The 21,474-nt window shown below is 41.9% G+C and overlaps 1 protein-coding gene across 1 annotated transcript in view; it reads left to right on the forward strand.

Moving 5' to 3' along the window:
• LOC136885725 (uncharacterized) overlaps window positions 1-21,474 on the forward strand; it is a 380,798-nt gene that overhangs the window by 273,452 nt on the left and 85,872 nt on the right. The window contains exon 3 of the mRNA XM_067158493.2: window positions 16,656-16,796. Coding sequence (XP_067014594.2) covers window positions 16,656-16,796 — 141 coding nt within the window. The remainder of the gene's footprint in view (window positions 1-16,655; window positions 16,797-21,474) is intronic.

Below are 21,474 nucleotides of genomic sequence, written 5' to 3' on the forward strand. Positions count from 1 at the left end.
TAATATACGAAAATCTGCAAGTCTCTGTATAGAAAGTAGTATTTGTAAAGTTACATCAATGTTCAAATTACATCTGAGTAACTCTCAACTCACTTTTGTTCTCGGCAAGGTATGGAGTGAAAGTAAGCCTCCTCTTGGGCTGGCCGGATCATCCCGCATGGCCTCATACGCCCAAGGTAAACAGGTTCACCGATCATCTAGAAGAACACTATCCAAGAAATATTGCTACTTTCTATTTTAATCTCTTAATTAATCTCTCTTCAGGGGCCGATGACCTTCAATGTTAGGCCCCTTTAAACAACAAGCATCATCATCATCATCAATCTCTCTTCATGTCTTTGTGACGAAACTCTTATGTTCAACGCCATATATTATCATTTGTAAAGCTTTGAAAAAGGAATTATAATAAATTATGTTCAGGCAGGCCTGTGCTTAGAAATTGGTTTCGGAGGGGTTCTGGGATCAGTTTTCAACGAGTTGATTTTTGAAACAGTAAATGCAGTACAAGTCTCTGCGGTTTAGTGGTTAGCGTGATTAGCTGCCGCCCTTGGAGGTCCGGGTTCGATTCCCGGCTTTTCTAAGAAATTGGAAAGTGGTGCGAGGACTGGGACGGGGTCCAGTCAGTCTCGGGAGGTTAACTGAGTAGCGGTGGGTTCGATTCCCACCTCAGTCATCCTCGAAGTGGTTTTCGGTGGTTTCCCACTTCTCCTCCAGGCAAATGCCGGGATGGTACCCAACAGAAGGCCACGACCGCTTCCTTCCCTCTTCTTTGTCCATCCCCTGTTTGGTATAGCAGGTGAGGCAGCCTGAATGAGGTACTGGTCCTCCTCTACAGTTGTATCCCCGACCCAAAGTCTAACGCTCCAGGACATTGCCCTTGAGGCATACCTTGAGGGATACCTCGCTGAGACCGAGGGGAAAACCGACCCTGGAGAGTAAACAGATTAAGAAAGAAAGAAAGAAAGAAAGAAAGAAAGAAAGAACTATGTGTTCCGGCTCTATTATTGTAAAATCCGGATTAATGGGATTTATAGTCTACTAGTACGTAAGCCTGTCTTCGACCGTCGAAATTACTATCTAGTAGAAATTCTAAATGGACTATTAATATATCTTGTGAATAAAAGTTACATTTTTCGGGTTTTATGCGGCATTCGAATAGATTCAAAACAGATATTGTAGTATTTTCTTACAAACCCTATTTAGTGCAGATGTAGCTGGAAGTTGTACTTTGACGTCCATGGATTGCGTACTCTTGAGAAAGCTATAATACGCGAACCTTTTCTTGATACTTGAGCTCCCTAGCGCTGAATCGGTAGACCTTGGTTATCTTCGAGATTCGTATTGGCCACATTTGAAACACAAATCGTGACGAATGGGATTCTTCTATTCGTCATGCACAAACTATGAATCGCTTATGCATCGCCGTGAGACATCTGGCGTACACTTCACAGGCAAATGCCGGGATGGTACCTAACTTAAGGCCACGGCCGCTTCCTTTCCTCTTCCTTGTCTATCCTTTCCAATCTTCCCATCCCCCTACAGGGCCCCTGTTCAGCATAGCAGATGAGGCCGCCTGGGCGAGGTTCTAGTCCTCCTACCCAGTTGTATCCCCCGATCCAAAGTCTCAAGTTCCAAGACACTGCCCTTCAGGTGGTAGAGGTGGGATCCCTCGCTGAGTCCGAGGGAAAAACCGACCCTGGAAGTTAAACAGACTAAGAAAGAAAGAATAAATAAATGCATAAATGAATATTGGCCTGTAATTTGTTTGTAAATGAACGTAATCTTTCTTTAAGAGTATCTCCATTTCGGATGCGTTTCTAAGAAAACCAGGGATAATATGCCTCTCACCTGTTCCACACACACAGCCGTTTTTAAGGCTGGATAGCAAATGCGCAAAAACGTAAAATAAATTCGGCAAGAATATTTTTATTACCGCAAAAATTACATTTTTTATTACCGCAAAGGATTTCTACCTCCAAGCACCATCGGGGATATGTTGGCAGAGTTGAATGGTATTGCTCTCAATCATAATCAGTTTAAAAAATTCTAGACTGTGTACTTGAAAATTGCGTTAGTGAAGATGCTAAATTCCCCCCCTACCGAGCGAGTGTAAGTGTGGTTTGGGTCATGTAGCTGTAAGCTTGAATTCGGGAGATAGTAGGTTCGAACCCCACTGTCGGTAGTTCTGAAGATGGTTTTCCGTGGTTTCCCATTTTCACACCAGGCAAATGCCGGGGCTGTACCTTAATTAAGGCCACGGTCACTTCCTTCCCACTCTTAGCCCTTTCCTATCTCATCGTCGCCATAAAATTTTATGTAGCGGTGCGACGTAAAGCAAATTATAAAATATATATATTTCCCCTAATTTATAGGCCAGTATACCAGCAGATGAAATCGGAACTACAAATGGTGCGGAGTCGTTTCGTCGACATTTAAAACGACAACTTTACAAATCCCATCCTTCTATCAACGAGTTTACGGAAGCTTTAAAGCAAAGTGAAACTTATCTGTGCTTTAACACGGTGTATTATGAAATTAAAAAAGGTGTAACCGTGAAAATCATCGTGGTGCTACTGAATTGTGGGATAAATATCAATGTGGTAAATTACTATTACTGTCCGACTCGTTGGCTGAATGGTCAACATACTGGCCTTCGGTTTAGAGGTTCCCGGGTTCGATTTCCGGCCGGGTCGTGTATTTTAACCTTCATTGGTTAATTCCAGTGGCCCGGGGGCTGGGTGTTTGTGCTGTCCCCAACATCCCTGCAACTCACACACCACATATAACACTATCCTCCACGACAATAACACACCGTTACCTACACATGACAGTTGGCGCTCACCCTCATCGGAGGGTCTGCCTTACAAGGGCTGCACTCGGCTAGAAATAGCTACATAAAATTACAATTGTTATACCGTTACTGGAGTACGTAAAAATTGTACATCAGTTCCAGCTTATCCCACTCTTTATAGGGCACAGAGGCAAGCAGTGTGCTACACTGCCAGTTTTTAAAGTATGCTGTTGCAAACTTTATATTTACGGTAGTGCGGTAGTGATTTTGCGGTGAAGATATGTGCAATTTTGCGGTGATGTTAGGCTGATTTACGGAAACGTAATCCGCTGGTTTTTACAAAAGTCTCGATTTTCGACAGTTTTTTTAAAAATCGTAGATTGTTGCATGACCGGCACTATATTGCGTTTTGTTTTTCACCTCGATTCAGTTCCTTAAGGATATCGCACTTTACTTTATGTTAATATTTTGTGCTTGTGTTCGGTATTGTTGAAACTACAGTTTATACTAAACAACCGAGCGAGTTGGCCGTGCGGTTAGGGTCACGCAGCTGTGAGCTTGCTTTCCAGAGATAGTGAGTTCGAATCCCACTGTCGGCGGCCCTGAAGATGGTTTTTGGTGGTTTCCCATTTTCACAGCAGGCAGATACTGGGACTGTACCTTAATTAAAGCAACAGCCGCTACCTTCCCAATCCCAACCCGTTCCCATTCTTGCATCGCCGAAAACCTTCGATGATTTAAACCACTAGCGGGTACTAAATAAACACACAGGAAAATATGCAGCTGCACGAGTAAATCAGAACCATAGCATATAGTATGTGTCGTAACAATTATCCTCTCAAAGACAATAAAGAAGTCAGTGGATAGTTTTACAAACCGCACTACTGTGAGTCACAATTCAAATCCAGTACTCCAGGTGAAAAGAAACGGCCGTATTATGGAGATTGTACTGTAATATAAAATTATGTAACGAATTGGTGAATAAGTGCGCTGGCGAGTGTCTCGAGCTCGAACACCACCGATTGCCGGTGGAACTTTCCCTAGAACTAGCACATGGTGATGGGGGTGGCATCTGGCATAACATCCCACAGCCATGTCCCAAATTACCGAGCAAGTGGCCGCGCAGTTTGGGTGACGTAGCTACCAGCTCGCATTCGGGAGATAGTGAATTCGAACACCACTGCCGGCAGCCCTGAAAACGATTTTCCATAGTTTCCCCATTTTCACATCAGGTAAATGTTGGGGCTGTACCTTAATTAATCCACGGTCACTTCCTTTCATCTCTTAGCCCTTTAGCACCATAAGACCTATTTCTGTCGATGCGACGTAAAGCAAGTTGTTAAAAAAGAAAAAACAAAAGAATAAAAAATCAGCAAGAGGTACTTCAGAAAATCGTAATAATCGTACATTTAACTACAATATGTAGTTCAGTTAATGGCATATTTTAAAACAATAGCCACTTCAAACAGTGACATATTTTAAAACGATAGCTACTTCAAGCAAACGCATATTTTAAGATGACAGCAAAACATCTGTATATTTTAAAACAACAATCTCAGACGATAACATATAAATACAACAATAAGTGTAAACCGTAGCATATTTTAAAACAACTGCTACTTCAACCAATTGCATATTTTTAGACGACTGCCGCTTTAGCCAGTTGCATAATTTTAAACGACAGCTACTTCAACCAATTGCATATTTTTAAACGGCAGCCACTTCAACCACTTGCATATTTTTAAATCACAGACACTTCAAACAACCGCATATTTTTTAAACAACGGCCACTACAACTTTTTCATATTTTTAAACGACAACCACTTCAACCAACTGCATATTTTTAAATGACAGTCACTCCAACCAGTAGCATATTTTTAACCGACAGCCAGTTCAACCAATGACATATTTTCAGACGACAGCCACTTCAACCACTTGCATATTTTTAAGCGACAACCACTTCAACGAACTTCATATTTTGAAACGACAGCCACTTGAACCAGTCACATATTTTTAAGCGACAGCCACGTCAACAAACTGTATATTTTTAAACGACAGCCACTTCAACCAGTTGAATATTTTTTAGACGACAGGTGCTCAGACACTTAAAATTAATGAAACAACAGCGAGCTTAAACTACTGTATACAGTAATTTAAAATTACAGCCACTATACAATACGTATTGCATATTTTGAAAAAACCACCCACTTCAAACAATAACTATTTTATAACAACCACCACTTAAATAATAACAATTACAAAACAACAGTTAATTCAAACAATTGTATATTTTAAATTAACACCCAGTTCGAACAATTGCTTACACAGCCGTTTAAAGACATTGCACGTTTCACATTAACAGCTTCTTTAAATTAATTACATGTATCGGATAAATAGCCACAAGAATCACGCACATCGGAACAACACGTACTTCCAAGCATTAGAGTACTCGGCACGTAAGCCTATAGATACACTAAAAGGCAAATATCGCCGCCCTATTCTCTTCTTTTAATGGCTCATCACTGCTGCCAACCTGACTAGTTACATATTGAAATTACGAGACAAAACCATCAACAAACTAACCTCAATGTAATTATCAATAATGGAGGTCCCCTTAACCAAGTAAATGATCAATCAAGATATTCATAATTAAATCAGATTTCAAACTCAATACCCTCAATCAAATTATTGTTATATATTTCTGCCTTTTCAGTTGATATACGCATTACTATAACCGTATTCTTCGGTGTTTGTCTGGTGTAAATAATTCAGTTGCCTTCTGGAAATTTGCTATTTTCATCGGAGCAAGAGGAACATATCAAAATTCTTAGTTGAGTGTTTCAAAAGTGTGGACATTTCCAAGAATCTATTCTGTGATTTAGCCGTCTTGGCCATTGAAGGCTCCGTCCAAATTGTTAGAAATCCCGTCTGTAGTACTGCATACGAGAAGAACTAACTCCAGAAAACACTCCACGGTTACACATGCATTCACTACCAGTGTTATGGTATACTTTGTCAGATTTAGGCAGCCTAACATTGTAGGAAGAACAAACAAATAATAAATTATTGTAAATATCAGAATTAACACCAATACCTCAAAGAATTGTATAGATCATTTTATTATTATCATCATCATCATCATCGACACTTAAGTTACCATGTCCAAACATCATGCATACTATGTACATTGTATCTATAATGTAGTGTCCACAGGGGAAAAAGAGAAACAAGAAGGAAGGGAACATTAATAATAATTAAAAAATAAAATTAATAGACTAACCATAAAATAATAGACTAACTAATGTATGTACAATATATGCCTCCTTAATTTAGAGACAAACAAGGGTTCCGTGTAAATATTTTTGGTTGTTCACTGTTATCAGTTCGTTTTACGGGTCGAAGAAAGCAATCAAATTCATTTACTGTATTTTGTACGCTGTAAATTTATTTTTTCTTCGAGGAAAATTCCAACCAAGCAAACAAAGTCCGTTTCTTTTGCACACTCACCATTGTAAACCAACTGATGCAATAGAGCCATTAAACTAGAGGTCAAAAACCTTATCTCATCTCCTTCTTACTTTACATCCTTTACCCCTCTCCTCGATTCTTCACTCCAACTTCAACCTGCCCGCATCTCTTGACCAGAGAGAGGGCGTAACCCTCTAGGTGGCCTGCCCCACCGCTTCAGGGTGGGGAATAAAAGTATTTTGCTTCCTTATTCCTCAGGCTCGGAGACTGGGTGATTGTGTTCGTTTCAGTACACATTTACATACAACACAACACTCCACACTACCAACCACAACATCGAGCAATTCAGCTACGCGGTTTGCGTCACGTAGTTATTAGCTTGCATTCGGGAAGTAGTGGGTGCGAATTCACAGTCGACATCGCAGGAAATGGTTTCCCGTGGTTTCCAATTTTCACACCAGACAATCCAAACTAAAGTCCGGCTCCATGGCTAAATGGTTAGCGTGCTGGCCTTTGGTCACAGGGGTCCCGGGTTTGATTCCAGGCAGGTTCGGGAATTTTAACCATCATTGGTTAATTTCCCTGGCACGGGGGCTGGGTGTATGTGTTGTCTTCATCATTTCATCATATTCACGACGCGCAGGTCGCCTACGGGTATCAAATCAAAAGACCTGCACCTGGCGAGCCGAACCCGTCCTGGGATCTCCCGGCACTAAAAGTCATACGCCATTTCATTTCATCCAAACTAAACCAACTAAAACTCCGTAGCACAAGAGCCTCGAAGGGCCTTGGCCTACCAAGCGACCGCTGCTCATCTCGATGGCCTGCAGATTAGGAGGTGTCATGTGGTCAGCACTGTGAATCCTCTCGGCCTTTATTCTTGGCTTTCTAGACCGGGACCAATAGTGAATACATCCCTACAAATAGGGCTGTCATCAGGAAATGCGCCTAGCCGTAAAACTGGGCTCAATACACATGTAGTGATGATCCAAAGTAATTGAAAAAATCAAGACAAATTTAATCCTTAACGATAGTAAAATGATTTTACACTTTGATGATATTGTGTTCACTGTCACGTGACTTCCAGTTTTACGTGGAATTTGAGACTTCTCATTATAAAAATCTCACATACATTGTCTGGATTCGAACCACGATTGCCTCGCTGCGAAGTCAACACCAACGATGCTAATCTGCTACCACGCCCCATCATCTTATCTGCATCAAGGGTAATAGTAGCTACTTTATTTATTTATTTATGTATTTATTTATTTATTTATTTATTTATTTATTTATTTATTTATTTATTTATTTATTTATTTATTTATTTATTTATTTATTTATTTATTTATTTGTTTTTCACATTTGACATTCGGTCTGAATGACCATGCAGCCAACTCTGTCGAAATATTTACGTGAATTTGGCATTCTGGCTGTCTCCGTGGCTCAGGTGGCAATGCGCCGGCCTCTTATCGCTGGGTTCCTTGGTTCAAATCCCGGTCACTCCATATGAGATTTGTGCTCGACAAAGCGGAGGCGGGACAGGTTTTTCTCTATCATTCTTCATTCCAGCAACACTCTCCAATATCATTTCATTTCATCTGTCAATCACTAATCATTGCCCCAGATGAGTGTGACAGGCTTCGGCAGCCGGCACGACTCCTATCCTCGCCGCTAGATGGGGCTTCATTCATTCCATTCTTGACCCAGTCGAATAACTGGAAAACAGGCTGTGGATAAAAGATGGGATTCTAACACTTTGCGCCACGTGGCGTATCATGGCGAGTTTCTCTTCTGGACGGTAGGCGACGGTGAAGGGAAATGGTGATGATTGAGGATTGTTTCGACAAAACTAACAGGGTGAACAGTTCATAAGTTGAGGTTGACCTCATTTAAAATCTGAAATATGTGCCAGTATATTTTGGTATCAGAACTTAAAAGGCAGGGAATTGAAGTTGGTGAGGGTACGTGCACTTTTGTGAGCACTTGGTACAATTATTTTTAATATTGAAAACATTTCTTAGCAAAGTAGGGCTCCCCGTACTACGAAAAACGTAAAATTAAGCAATTTCCTCAATTGTACTAAAAGGTGAAGGACTAAAGGGCCCGAAAATCTTTCCAATTTTGAGTCTTGAATAGCTCTACCAAACTCAAATTACAAATTAAGAAAATCACTTCCGGCCGAAATGCAGTTCTGAAAAACCAGCCTGAAATAGCTTGTTTTTTTTTTTTTTACTCATTTTCTTTTCGATTCAAGTCCTAGCGAAATTAACTTATTTACATAATTCTTTCTGTAATGTATTCCTTGGTTCAGTACCCTCAGGCATTTTTTTTATTTTTTTGAAAAATGTCCGTAATGAATGTAGTTAGAAGAGCTTAAGAGAAACTCTGCGTTGACTCACGGTGGAAAGAGGCAAACTGCTAATCTAATCGACCGGATAACGATGATTAAGGAAAGTATTGTAATTTTTAGGAATAAATAAAGAATATATTCTCATACTTTATTATACAGGGTGTTTCAAAAATAGGGGGCATAATTTCAGGTATGTATTTGTTACATGTAGACAATCAAAACAGTGCATTACAACATGTGTCCGGAAATGCTTCATTTCCGAGTTATGGCGTTCACAACACCGAACTCCACCGGAACGTTTTTCTTCCGCAGGTCATTGTCATTACAGAAAAAGTTCAAAATGTCCACCTCTTGCTTGAATACAGACCTCACATCGATGTCTCATTGACCTGCGAGCACGATCCCAAACTCCAGGAGTGTTGCGTATGTCCTCACACGATGCCACAATTCGATTCCGAAGGGTTACCACATCAGGCACCGGAGACGAATATACTGATGATTTTAAATGGCCCCACAAGTAGAAAAGGAGAGGGTTCAGATCAGGTGAGCGTGGAGACCAAGCAATCGGGCCACCTCTACCTATCCATCGATCAGGAAACATTCGATACAAGTCAATGAGACATCGATGTGAGGTCTGTATTCAAGCAGGAGGTGGACATTTTGAACATCTTCTGTAATGGCAATGACCTGCGGAAGAAAAACGTTCCGGTGAAGTTCAGTGTTGTGAAGGCCTTAACTCGGAAAGGAAGCATTTCCGGACACATGTTGTAATGAACTATTTTGATTGTCTACATGTAAGAAATACATACCTGAAATTATGCCCCCCATTTTTGAAACATTCTGTATTTTATTTTCCTAAAATTCGTAGCTCATCTCCCTAAGATGTTTTCAACACTGAGTTACTTGGCTGAAGGGGTGCTTTTTTTCTTTCTTTGCTGTTGTATTAACTACAAGCCGGTATTAGGTGATTCAGATCCAAATCCTTACCGGGATCTGATGGACAGATAGGCGCTTCATTAACATGAATTCCGTATAAAAATGCCTTGGACTGCGTGCAGTCCTGAGCTTCATCCTAATGATGGAAGTGATGTGTCTTCGTTTAAGAGATAAACACCGAAATCATTGTTTACGTGGGATGGTAGATTAAATGATTACGTAGTGTTTACCTTTCGTACATTGGGAGATGGTCCACCCGTTTGTCCACTCCTTTGTATGCTTCATTTGCCATTGTTCGGCGGAATTTTGCATACGAACAGATCTTGCAAACGGAAATATTTCGCCACATTCCAAACTGTAGAACTGTTGTTTTGTAGCAAAACAAACCGCTCGCTTAATTCGTGTTTCTTAACACTTGTGGAGGGAGATAGAGAGAGTCGTAGGTGGAGCATGGCTATCTGTGGTAAAACGAGAGCTTATTAGCATTCGCCTTCCGCTGGGAAAGTTGCAAACAGGGTTAGGAAACACAGAATCCTCACTCTCCTCCAGATCAATGAGCCAGGACCTTTAACAAGAAGTGTAACCAATTCCACTTCGTACCGTTCTAGATTTTCTAATTCACAGACATGCGTGAAATTGTAGTTCTGTAATCATATTCTGTAGCCTTGCCTCTGATGTATATCAATTACAGAGAGTGCAATCGTCATTATAAACTCACTGTTACATTACTATAGCCTGATTTTGAATGTTATGTCACATTAACCGTATTAAACTATCATCTACAGGTTTCGTGCAAAAAAGCAACAAATTAAACACACTCCGGTCCAGCAGTGTTTATAATTTGCTTATATCTGCCTCTGTGGCGTAGTGGTTAGTGTGATTAACGGCCAGCCCGGGCGACCCGGGTTCGATTCCCGACTATGCCACGAAATTTGAAGGGTAGTACGAGGACTGGAATGACTCCAATCAGCCTCAGCTCGGAAGGGGGGAGGGGTGTCATTTGAGTAGAGAGGGATTCGATTCCCACCTCAGCCATCCTTGAAGATTATGCGGTTTTCCGTGGTTCCCCACTTCACCTCCAGGCAAAGGCCGGGATGGTACCTAATTTAGGGCCACGATCGCTTCCTTCCCTCCTTCCTTCCAAATCTTCCCATCCCCTACAATGCCCCTGTTCCGCATAGCAGGTGGGTAAGCGTGATCGAGGTACTGGTCCTCCTTCCCAGTTGTATGTCGACCAAATTACATGGAATTGCTTGTTGTACTCTTGTTGTTGTTGTTGTTGTTGTTGGGTAGTTATTCTTTAACTTTATTATCACTTGTAATGTTAAGCTAGGAGTAAAGTCAAAACTACAGCTTTTTAACCATAGTGTTAAGCACTGGAAATACTTAAGTTGTGTATGAATTTGTATATGATGGTGCCGGATTTAGAATATTAAACTGGTAGTATTTCTTGTAATATTTTCTTTCCATGGAATTGCTTTTTGTAGTAGTAGTAGTAGTAGTAGTAGTAGTAGTAGTAGTAGTAGTAGTAGTAAAGACACCTCTGTACAGGCCATGAAGGCCCTTGGAGGAGTGGGAGGTAAAGGCTTCCACCATTGTTAACCGCGGCACGTGATGGGGTAGAGTGGTTAGCTCTACGCCCGGCCGCCTTTGCCCCCAGGATTTTTTTTTTTTTTTTTTTTTTTGCTAGGGGCTTTACGTCGCACCGACACAGATAGGTCTTATGGTGACGATGGGATAGAAAAGGCCTAGGAGTTGGAAGGAAGCGGCCGTGGCCTTAATTAAGGTACAGCCCCAGCATTTGCCTGGTGTGAAAATGGGAAACCACGGAAAACCATCTTCAGGGCTGCCGACAGTGGGATTCGAACCTACTATCTCCCGGATGCAAGCTCACAGCCGCGCGCCTCTACGCGCACGGCCAACTCGCCCCCCAGGAATGAACCTGGTACTCATTTTTGGTGTAGGCTGAGTGAACCTCAGGGCCATATGCTCCTCCGGAAGTGGAAATCTCGTTTCTTAAATTCTACGACTTCCTGACAGGGATTCGAACCCACGTCCTTCCGGGCGAACCGAGCACGCCTTTACCACCTCGGCCAGGCAGCCCCTAGTAGTAGTGTAATTATGTTTTACTTTTACTTTATTATCACACTACTGTAAGTGACCATTGCCATCGGGATATTTCACACTTGCGATGTATTTGTTAATAATAATAATAACAATAATAATAATAATAATAATAAATGTCTCACGCTCCAGAACACTGCCCTTAAAGCGATAGAGTTGGAATCGCTCGCTGAGTCCGCGGGAGAAACTAAACCTGGACGGTATACTGACTAAATAGGCTATCACTTTTTCCTTTTTACAATTTTCTTTACGCCGCACCGATACAGATACGTCTTATGGCGACGATGGGATAGGAAAGGGCTAGGAGTAAGAAGGAGTAGCCGTTGCCTAAGGTACAGCCCCGGCATTTGCCTGGTGTGGATATGGGAAACCACGGAAAACTATATTCAGGGCTGCCGACAGTGGAGTTCGAACCCACTATTTCCCGAATGCAAGCTCAGGGCTGCGCGAGCATAACCGCACGGCCAACTCGCTCGGTATATCACTGTTATTTCCAACATTACCTATATTCTGGCTGAATATCTCCCTTCAGCTTTACGGATGGGAATAGGCAAAAAGGTTTAGTAACACGATTATTCTTTATTTGGAATCCAATATATTTTATCTCGTGAATTTCAAGGATCTAAAAAAGTCGAACTAGTCACATGTAGGATGAACAAAGAATGTATTGTGGGTGCTACTTCATTCTCTGACATCAGTATTGCATTAAGAACGGACGAACTCATAGTAACCTACCTTATGAGCTCATAATGAGGCGGCAAAAATTGGTGTTCCGACTGTTTCCACCTGGCTGAGCTTTCGAATAGTAGTGCCCGTTTTTTCTATTTCGTTAAGCTCCCTGGAATTAATACATTATATCGTATCCTCCTTACTAGCCCAAATTCTTCCACTCCACAGCTCAAGGGTATTATTATGACTGGCAGGTTGAGTGGCTAAATGCTCCTTGCTATAAAGAGGTAAGTGGTTGAAAATAGCCAGGTAGCACGTGGGAAGGAATGCTACGGCCTTCATCGTTGAAGAACTCAGCGAATTCATATCCTGGTCGGAGTTCAGGATGATTTAGCGCCATTAAGTGCTGACAAGTGTGGAAAACGTTCTTAGGGCATGTATCTCTTTCCTAAGGAGAATTCAACGGGTTCGGGTAAGGTAAGGGTTATTCTGCCCGAAGGCAGGTCCGAACCTCCGCATAGGTGTTCCTGAGCCGGAGTTTACATGTGGTAGGATGGCCAGTTCCTTTCCGCTCCTCCATTCCCTTACCCCCCACCAACAGCGCGTGGCAACCCATCCAACTCCTGACCACGGGTGGAGAACGCTGAACTATGGACAGTGTTCACTGCCACTTCAAGTTAGCTGTTTTTTCCAGGTCGTCATTAACCTGTGTGACCTGGTGTCATGGACCTGGGTTGTGGCCTGCCTTCATTCGTACATCAGCTGCCTTTGGCCTTTTACTATAACGGCGGGATGGTATCTGAGGGTACTTGAGGTTTCCGACTCCTCGAACACCTTTTACTATAACGGCAGGATGGTATCTGAGGGTACTTGAGGGGTCCAACTCCTCGAACCCGGACCTCGGCCACGACGACCGTGCTTGCCGTCAAACTGGAGCGCTGCTGCCCGGACTTCGAAGCTTCTGATATGAATACTTACTCATCAGTTTGGACCTGGTAATTAAGTTCCACTGTTGACATGGACTCTAAGTAGGTTTTTTCAATTTCGTCAAGATTACCAAATTTTGGGGCTTTTCTTAAGATTGCAAGAATAGTCCTAAATTGTTTAACAATTCTTTCATAACTGTAAACCTTTGGAGGGCGAGGTCTCTGGCATGAGTTAGGCCTCCTCGTCTGTTTAAACAACCAGTAGTTCTCCGACTGTGCTATAATCTATTCAGAAATGACTAAACTATGTTATAGTGCAGAGGTGTTTTTTGTTTTTTTGTTTTTGTTTTTGTAAAACCAAGCTAAAACCAAGCATTGATGCCTCCTTACTTCTTCGGGACTTCTGAGTTTCCCTTTGCTGCTACCCAAATCATCTTCATCGAATTAGATTAGTGGACCCTCCTATGTGCGACAAGGATCAAGAGGAAATTGTCGATCTTAATCACATCATTTTCGGGTGCAGTAAATATCGACATGCGCAAGTATAATATGTTTATTAAGATCTGGTAATAACATGTACGTCACACGTGTCCATTTTTTTTTTTTTTTTTTTTTGCATAGGATTGATATAAAGGTTTAAACGAGACATTTATCACCAAAGGTTCTTTTTACATGTGCTGCGAAGCGACTAAAATGAGTTGTTTGTCCTTTTATATTGAGGTATTTTAGCTATTGCTTGTATTTTATGTATGGTAAGTTAGATGGTTAGATATTTAGAATCATATTTTGCTGGCTGCATGGCTACTTATTAAATGCCAAATAACTTGAAAAAATAAACAAAAAGTTTTCCTTTTGCGAACTCATTAAGTGACCAGGTTTAATATCCTTAAGTCAGCGCGTGGAGAGTGTACTGATCAAGAAACAGTTTTCTTCTAATTTATAGGCATGCTCGACCCGAATATTGTTGAGTGCCTTCCAAACGATTGCCAGCCTAACTTGATATGTTGAAAGACTTCCCATTTTGTATCGCCCTTCATATTCGCAAGCTGGCCAAGGTAAGCGAATTCACTGGCCTGTTCTAGCCGCCGTAACTCATTTGTTGAACATAACTTTGGTTTTGGGAAGGTTTATGCTCAGGCCCACTGTCTGGCATGTAATAATGCTGTATGCATATCAGTACGGACACCGAAAGCTGCTGGACAAATTTTACATACACATTAAATACTTAAGGATGTTGATTCTGATGTCCCAAGTTTTTAATATTTCATAGACCAGTTGAGCAGGACAAGAGGCTTTCCTTGGTAAACAGAAGTGCAGTGAAGAGGGTCAGTGCACTGACTTAATAACCGGGTCAAGGCTGACCGTGCTAAATGTAGAGGATGCGAGGAAGGACGGTGACACAACGATACCCGTGAGAGTCACCTGCCTCTGTCTAGAAATGTTCTACGAGCTGCAGTCAATTAGTACTGTAATGTAATATTAGTTATATGAAATGAAATGTCGCATGGCTTTTAGTGCCGGGAGTGTCCGAGGACAATTAGTTATATTATCCTTCATGTTTTTTAATGTGACTTGTGTGTCGTCGGAAAGAAATTTTAAGAATATTCTAGCTAATGTTTTTACGTCTAAGTAACACTTGTCGTGAACATTGAAAAAAATGACTCATGGCCTGTTATGTTCACCATAAATAAATAAATAAATAAATAAATAAATAAATAAATAAATAAATAAATAAATAAATAAATAAAATTAATACATAAAATAAATACAGAAATAAATAAGTAAATTCTAAAAGTAAATACATTTCGGGGCACAGTTGCTAAACTTGTAGTTTTATCAACAAGAATTCCGTGGTTTGTTTCGGGGAAATGCTTAGCTACAGCTGGAATTACCGTGTCCATGTTCATGACGTGACGAATATGTTCTTTAGGCCTGGTAGAAATTATCAGCTTCATGTTGCCTAACGTAGCACATGCTGCTGTTACATTTAGTGCGGTAGACTCCAGGACTGTGTAGTTATGTAGACTTTAAATGATTGCATATAACGAAGTAACTTACTGTGTAGCTTGTAAATGATCTTAATGTAATACTTTCCCACTCTTGTCAGCCATGAGTTTTTACGTAGGGCAGTATCGCTGTCTTCGGATAGGTTCGTTGCTCCTTCCCTGTTCTCTCTTCCTTGGCGGCATTTTCTTTTCACTGAGCGAGTTGGCTGTGCGGTTTGGGTCGCGAAGCTGTGGGCTTGCATTCGGGAGATAGTGGGTTTGAATCCCAGCGTCGGCAGCCTTGCAGATGGTTTTTCGTGGTTTCCCATGTTCACAGTAGGCAAGTGTCCGGCTCCGTGGCTAAATGTTTAGCGTGCTGGCCTTTGGTCAGAGGGGCCCCGGGTTCGATTCCCGGCAGGGTCGAGAATTTTAACCATCATTGGTTAATTTCGCTGGCACGGGGACTGGGTGTATGTGTCGTCTTCATCATCATTTCATCCTCATCACGACGCGCAGGTCGCCTACGGAAGTCAAATCAAAAGAGCTGCACCTGGCGAGCCGAACTTGTCCTCGGACACTCCCGGCACTAAAAGCCATACGCCATTTCATTTCAGTAGGCAAGTGCTGTACCGTAGTTGAGGCCCCTCGGCCGCTTCCTTTCCTATCCCTCTCTGTGTCGTCGGAAACATTCGATGTCTTCGTGTAGAAAAAAAAAAAAAAACACCTTTCTCTTGTTGTTCCTCTATGCCCAACCCTTGTCCCGTGTCTCTACGGGGTCGGGTATGAAGTGAGATGAATCTTCGTAGTGAGTTTTTACAACCGAATACCCTTCCTGACGTCAACCTCATCAGATGAGCTAATGAGATGAAATGAATGACATGACATAATGATAGTAGGAAGGGAGAGGGTGAAACCCGGTGCCGGAAATATTCAACTCCTGTCGTATAGCTCCAAGGGGTCTGCTCAAAGCTAAACGTCACCACCCTAGGGACGAATCACCATCAACAGTGTCGTATGCCCTCACTCCATATGAGCTCTGCGGGGCGGTTTGGATTTAATTCAGGCTTTTAGCACGCAATCTACTGATCCGAAATGTTATACCCATCACGTCTCCAACCCTGCCAGTCAACATTATGATGGTGAATTTTTTTCTACAAATGGGACTCGAACAGGCTAACCATGGTTTCAGATCGTATAGACTTGACGCCTTAACCACCATGGCCACCAGAAAAGAAAAGAAAATGCTGTTATGTAAAGCGTGTCTGTTTCTTTTGAGGTTTCCGACAATGCGGTTTTTTCTGTCTTCTTTGTAAAGAAAAGAAAACACCTGACCAACGATTTGGAGATTGTACATTTTAGAAAGTATTCGTTGTTACATTTCGCCTCATGATACTGTTTTGTTTCAGGAATGCCAAGGACTGGTAGAAGAAAATCGCCGACTTCAGGCAGCGCTGGCGTCCAAGGCAACGACCCTGAGCCCTGCCGATCAAGTAGACAATGCTATACTTCAGTCGCAAGTGGATACCTTAAGTTGGCAACTCAAACAGGTGAGTTACTTACCTGAAATTAATTTCTGTTTATATACGAGGGTCAGAAAGTGACTTCGCTCTTTTATTGCCCAGAGGCAAAAAACAGAACTAGATCCAACGTATGTATCCATATAGTTTGTAGTCACACTGATAGAATGAGCACAGTTGCTTAAGTCAGTACATCAAAACTTTGGTACAGCGATAGTTGCTAAATGGCTGTTACTGAACGGGTCACTGTAGGAGGTCCGCAAAGTGGACGGGACTTGTCAACATATACCGGAAGATTGTGTTTGTGAACGAAGAGTTTGTGATGTTTGTCCATTAAATGCGAAAATGGTGCCGTAAATTTGAAGAGGCTCGAACGCCTGTGCAGGACGAAAGCAGAGTGGCCGTCGATCAACGCCAGGCGCATTAATGCTATTGTTGAAATGGAATGGTGGAACAGACGTGTAACACAGAATCGGTGAGAAGTATTCAAGGAATACGACACCTGTTTCTATCACCGAGGAAACGTGAGATCATAACTTTGGTGATCATTTCAAACAATGTAGGAGTGGTGATTCAACCGTGGCTCAGGCGGCAGCGCGCCGGCCTCTCACCTCTGGGTTCCGTGGTTCAAATCCCGGTCACTCCATGTGAGATTTGTGTTGGATAAAGTTTTTCTCCGGTTCCTACGATTTTCTCTGTCATCTTTCATTCCAGCAACACAATCCAATATCATTTCATTCCATCTGTCAGTCATTAATCATTGCTCCAGAGGAGAGTCACAGGCTTCAGCAACCGGCACATTTCCTATCCTCGTCGCTAGATGGGGTCTTCATTCATTCCATTTCTGGCCCGATTGAAGCTGGGAACAAGCTGTGGATTTTCGTTTCCACAGGAGTGGTGCTGAAATGAAGTAATGTTCTTTATCTTGATCTGTCTCTACCTTTTCACTTACAAAACACTGGGGGAACTTGCTTTTAAACTGTCCTTCGTGGCGAGACCTAGTTTTTGCAGTGCACGATGTCTTCTGGTACAGGCTAGAACAAATTTTGATAATTTCATTGACCTTTCTAAGCTCCATCTTTGGCTTTGACAATAGGTTATGAATATGACTGACCGATATTAGCAATGCCATTCCTTATGCAGCCAGCCCCTTGTGTGAAAATGTTGCTCATAGAGTCAGTCGATGCATGCATTTCGGTGGACTTGGCAGACTGTAATGTACTAATAGAGTAATCTAGCATAGTGAGGAAAGCAGAGGGAAACTAACACACTCCTCATTTCTCTAGTAAGCCTCAAGGCTTTTATCGTACATTGTATTATTGCGCTCATGATTATTCTTACAAAAACGAACTACTGGGAACATTATTATTATTATTATTATTATTATTATTATTATTATTATTATTATTATTATTAGGTCTAGATATAATAACCTTAGACCTATACAGTGTGTGACAAGAAGAGGCAGGGAAGTTAAATTGCCAGTTCGATTCTGGTGAAAAGGTTCAACTGAAAAATCCTTCAGGTAAGCAACTCAATGTTGAAAACATCCTAGGGATATGAGCTACGAATTTTAGATAAATAAAATACAATAATGATAATATATTATTTATTTATTCCTAAAAATTACAATCCTTTTCGTAATCGTCGTAATCCGGTCGATTAAATTAGCAGTTGCCTTTTTCTACCACTACGAGCGCTAATGTGAGTCAGTGCAGAGTTTCACTTAAGCCCTTATAACTACACTCGGTGTGGACAATTTTCAAAAAAATCAAAAATCGTCTGAGGGCATTGAACCAAGGAACACATTACAGAAATAATTATGTAAATAAGTTAATTTGGCTAGGATTTGAATAAAACAGAAAACACCGGGCGAGTTGGCCGTGCGGTTAGGAGCGCGCAGCTGTGAGTTCGCATCCGGGAGATAGTGGGTTCGAATTCCACTGTCGGCAGCCCTGAAGATGGTTTTCCGTGGTTTACCATTTTCACAGCAGGCAAATGCTGGGGCTGTACCGTAATTAAGGCCACGGCCGCTTCCTTCCCATTCCTAGGCCTTTCCTGTCCCATCGTCGCTATAAGACGTGTCTGTGTCGGTGCGACGTAAAAAAATAGCAAAAACAGAAAACGAGTAAAACAAGTGATTTTAGGCTGTTTTTTCGGAACTGCATTTAGGCCGGAAGTGATTTTCGAAATTTGTCTTTTAGTTTGATAGTTCTATCCAAGACTCACGATTTGAAAATTTTATCCCTTCAACTTTCGGCACAATTGAGGAAATTCCTGAATATTACGTTTTTTGTAATATGGGGACCCCTACTTTGTCTGCTAAGAAATATGTTTTCAACATTGAAAAATATTGTTTATCAGTAGGAAATAGATTAGTAAGTATTGTGATGGTGGCAGATTACTTGATCTGGGAGTGAAAATATGTCACTTTTTTGTGTAGACGGGTAGGGAATCGAGATGCTGCAATCAGGCGGAGAAACAATTCGTGCCCCTTGATTCATGATCTGTCAGAGGCGATTTCTAATAAAACAATGCGTAATGTAATTACAGTGTCGTAAAGAGTCAATTCCCGTAGTCTTCGTGCATATAATTTCTTTCATATAAGTCAATCTTCAAAAATTATAATCAAATTCTAAACTTCTCTCTCTTCCAGCTCATCAACACGAATCTTCTTATTCTTTTTCTACCTCTTTTCCTACACCTGTGGGGTCGCGGGGACGAACTGACTCGCACGTGTGAATTTGGCCCTGTTTTACGGCCGGACGCCCTTCCTGACGCCAACCCTATATGGAGGGATGTAATCACTATTGCGTGTTTCTGTGGTGGTTGGTAGTTTAGTGTGTTGTCTGAATATGAAAAGGAAAGTTTTGGGACAAACGCAAACATTCATACCCCGGGCCAGAAGAATTAATCAGAGGCGATTAAAATCCCTGTCCCGATCGGGAATCGAACCCCGGACATTCTGAACCAAAGGCCTCGACGCTGACCATTCAGCCAATGAGTCGAATCCAGCTCATCAACAAGAATATCTTGTCTATATATGCATATATAAAATCCCTAATTCTGTCTGTCATTCACAGCGATATTGAGAAAACGAGGAGGTTCCACAGCTGAAATTGATACCAGTTAGATTGTTATGTTTTCTGTACAAGAAAAATTCAACGAAGCTCTCGCGACCACGAATTTTGTACTATTTTAAATAAAAATGCGTTTCTGTCAGCGAAGTCGTAAAATTATTCGCTATTATTACGTAGGTACACAGCTATATCTATCAGCATGATGTCGAACTGTGTACATCCTGGATTCTCTTACCTTCCTCACATACATTTGAGAGATTTAAACTGGTACCAGTTATGGGTTACCAGAACAATATAAAAGAACAACTGTTAACTGAAAAATACTATCTTTCAGAGAAATGAATCATTTTCTTCCATTCTGGGGTTGATCTCCCCATAGCTAAGCACAAGCTAGAGCAGTCCACCCGGTTGTCATTGTCGTCAACGTGCCAGGTCGCTATGGTCTGCCGCCGTGTTTAGTCGCTTCCAGTCCCCTTCGTGGAAAAGACTTTTACCGTCAGACTGTTGGCTGTCAGGGTAGGGGAAGTGCTGTTATATAATCACTAGAATGCTTGGATTAAATCCCAAAGCTCGCTCATATGGACCATATGACGCTGATGTTCGTGATTCGGTTTGGACAGTTGTGCTGTATGTAGTTTATCAAGAGTACGCAGATCCATAGACGTCAACGTACAACTCCGAGCATTTAATATGGTTTGTAAGGAAATACTATAATACCTGTTTTGATTCCATTCGAATGCCGCAGAAAACCTGGAAGGTGTAACTTTTATTCATATCATTCAGTATATATTAATAGTCCATTTAGAATTTCCATTACTTTATAAATAGTAATTTCTACTTTCGAAGAGAGGCTTACGTCATCATCATCATCATCTGTTTACCCTCCAGGTTCGGCTGTTCCCTCGGACTCAGCGAGGGATCCCACCTCTACCGCCTCAAGGGCAGTGTCCTGGAGCTTCAGACTCTTGGTCGGGGAGTATGACCAGTACCTCGCCCAGGCGGCCTCACCTGCTATGCTGAACAGGGGCCTTGTGGAGGGATGGGAAGATTGGAAGGGATAGGCAAGGAAGAGGAAAGGAAGCGGCCGTGGCCTTAAGTTAGGTACCATCCCGGCATTCGCCTGGAGGGGCAATGGGAAACCACGGAAAACCACTTCGAGGATGGCTGAGGTGGAAATCGAACCCACCTCTACTCAGGTGACCTCCCGAGGCTGAGTGGACACCGTTCCAGCCCTCGTACCACTTTTCAAATTTTCGTGGCAGAGCCGGGAATCGAACCCGGACCTCCGGGGGTGGCAGCTAATCACGCTAACCACTACACTACAGAGGCGGACGGCTTACGTACTAGTTATAAATAATTGTGAAAGGAATGTCAGAAACATTCTATACAACATCTTGCAGTGCATGTGGAATTAGTATTGGTTCGCGAAATGAATTTTACAGATATAGGCTATACCATCTGGTCAAGGCAATCAAGTACTGTAAAGATTTGCCTCGGAAGCACAGGTTCTCTGTAGTTCAGGCTACTACTAAATTATCTTCTTGCCTCCTTTGGTATAATCATTTTTCTTCACATGATTGATTTCCACCTGAACGATCGGTTTCGTTCTCTGCCAGTTTAGGTCGCTG

Source organism: Anabrus simplex, chromosome 1 (genome assembly GCF_040414725.1).
Source record: "Anabrus simplex isolate iqAnaSimp1 chromosome 1, ASM4041472v1, whole genome shotgun sequence".
NCBI lineage: Eukaryota > Metazoa > Arthropoda > Insecta > Orthoptera > Tettigoniidae > Anabrus > Anabrus simplex.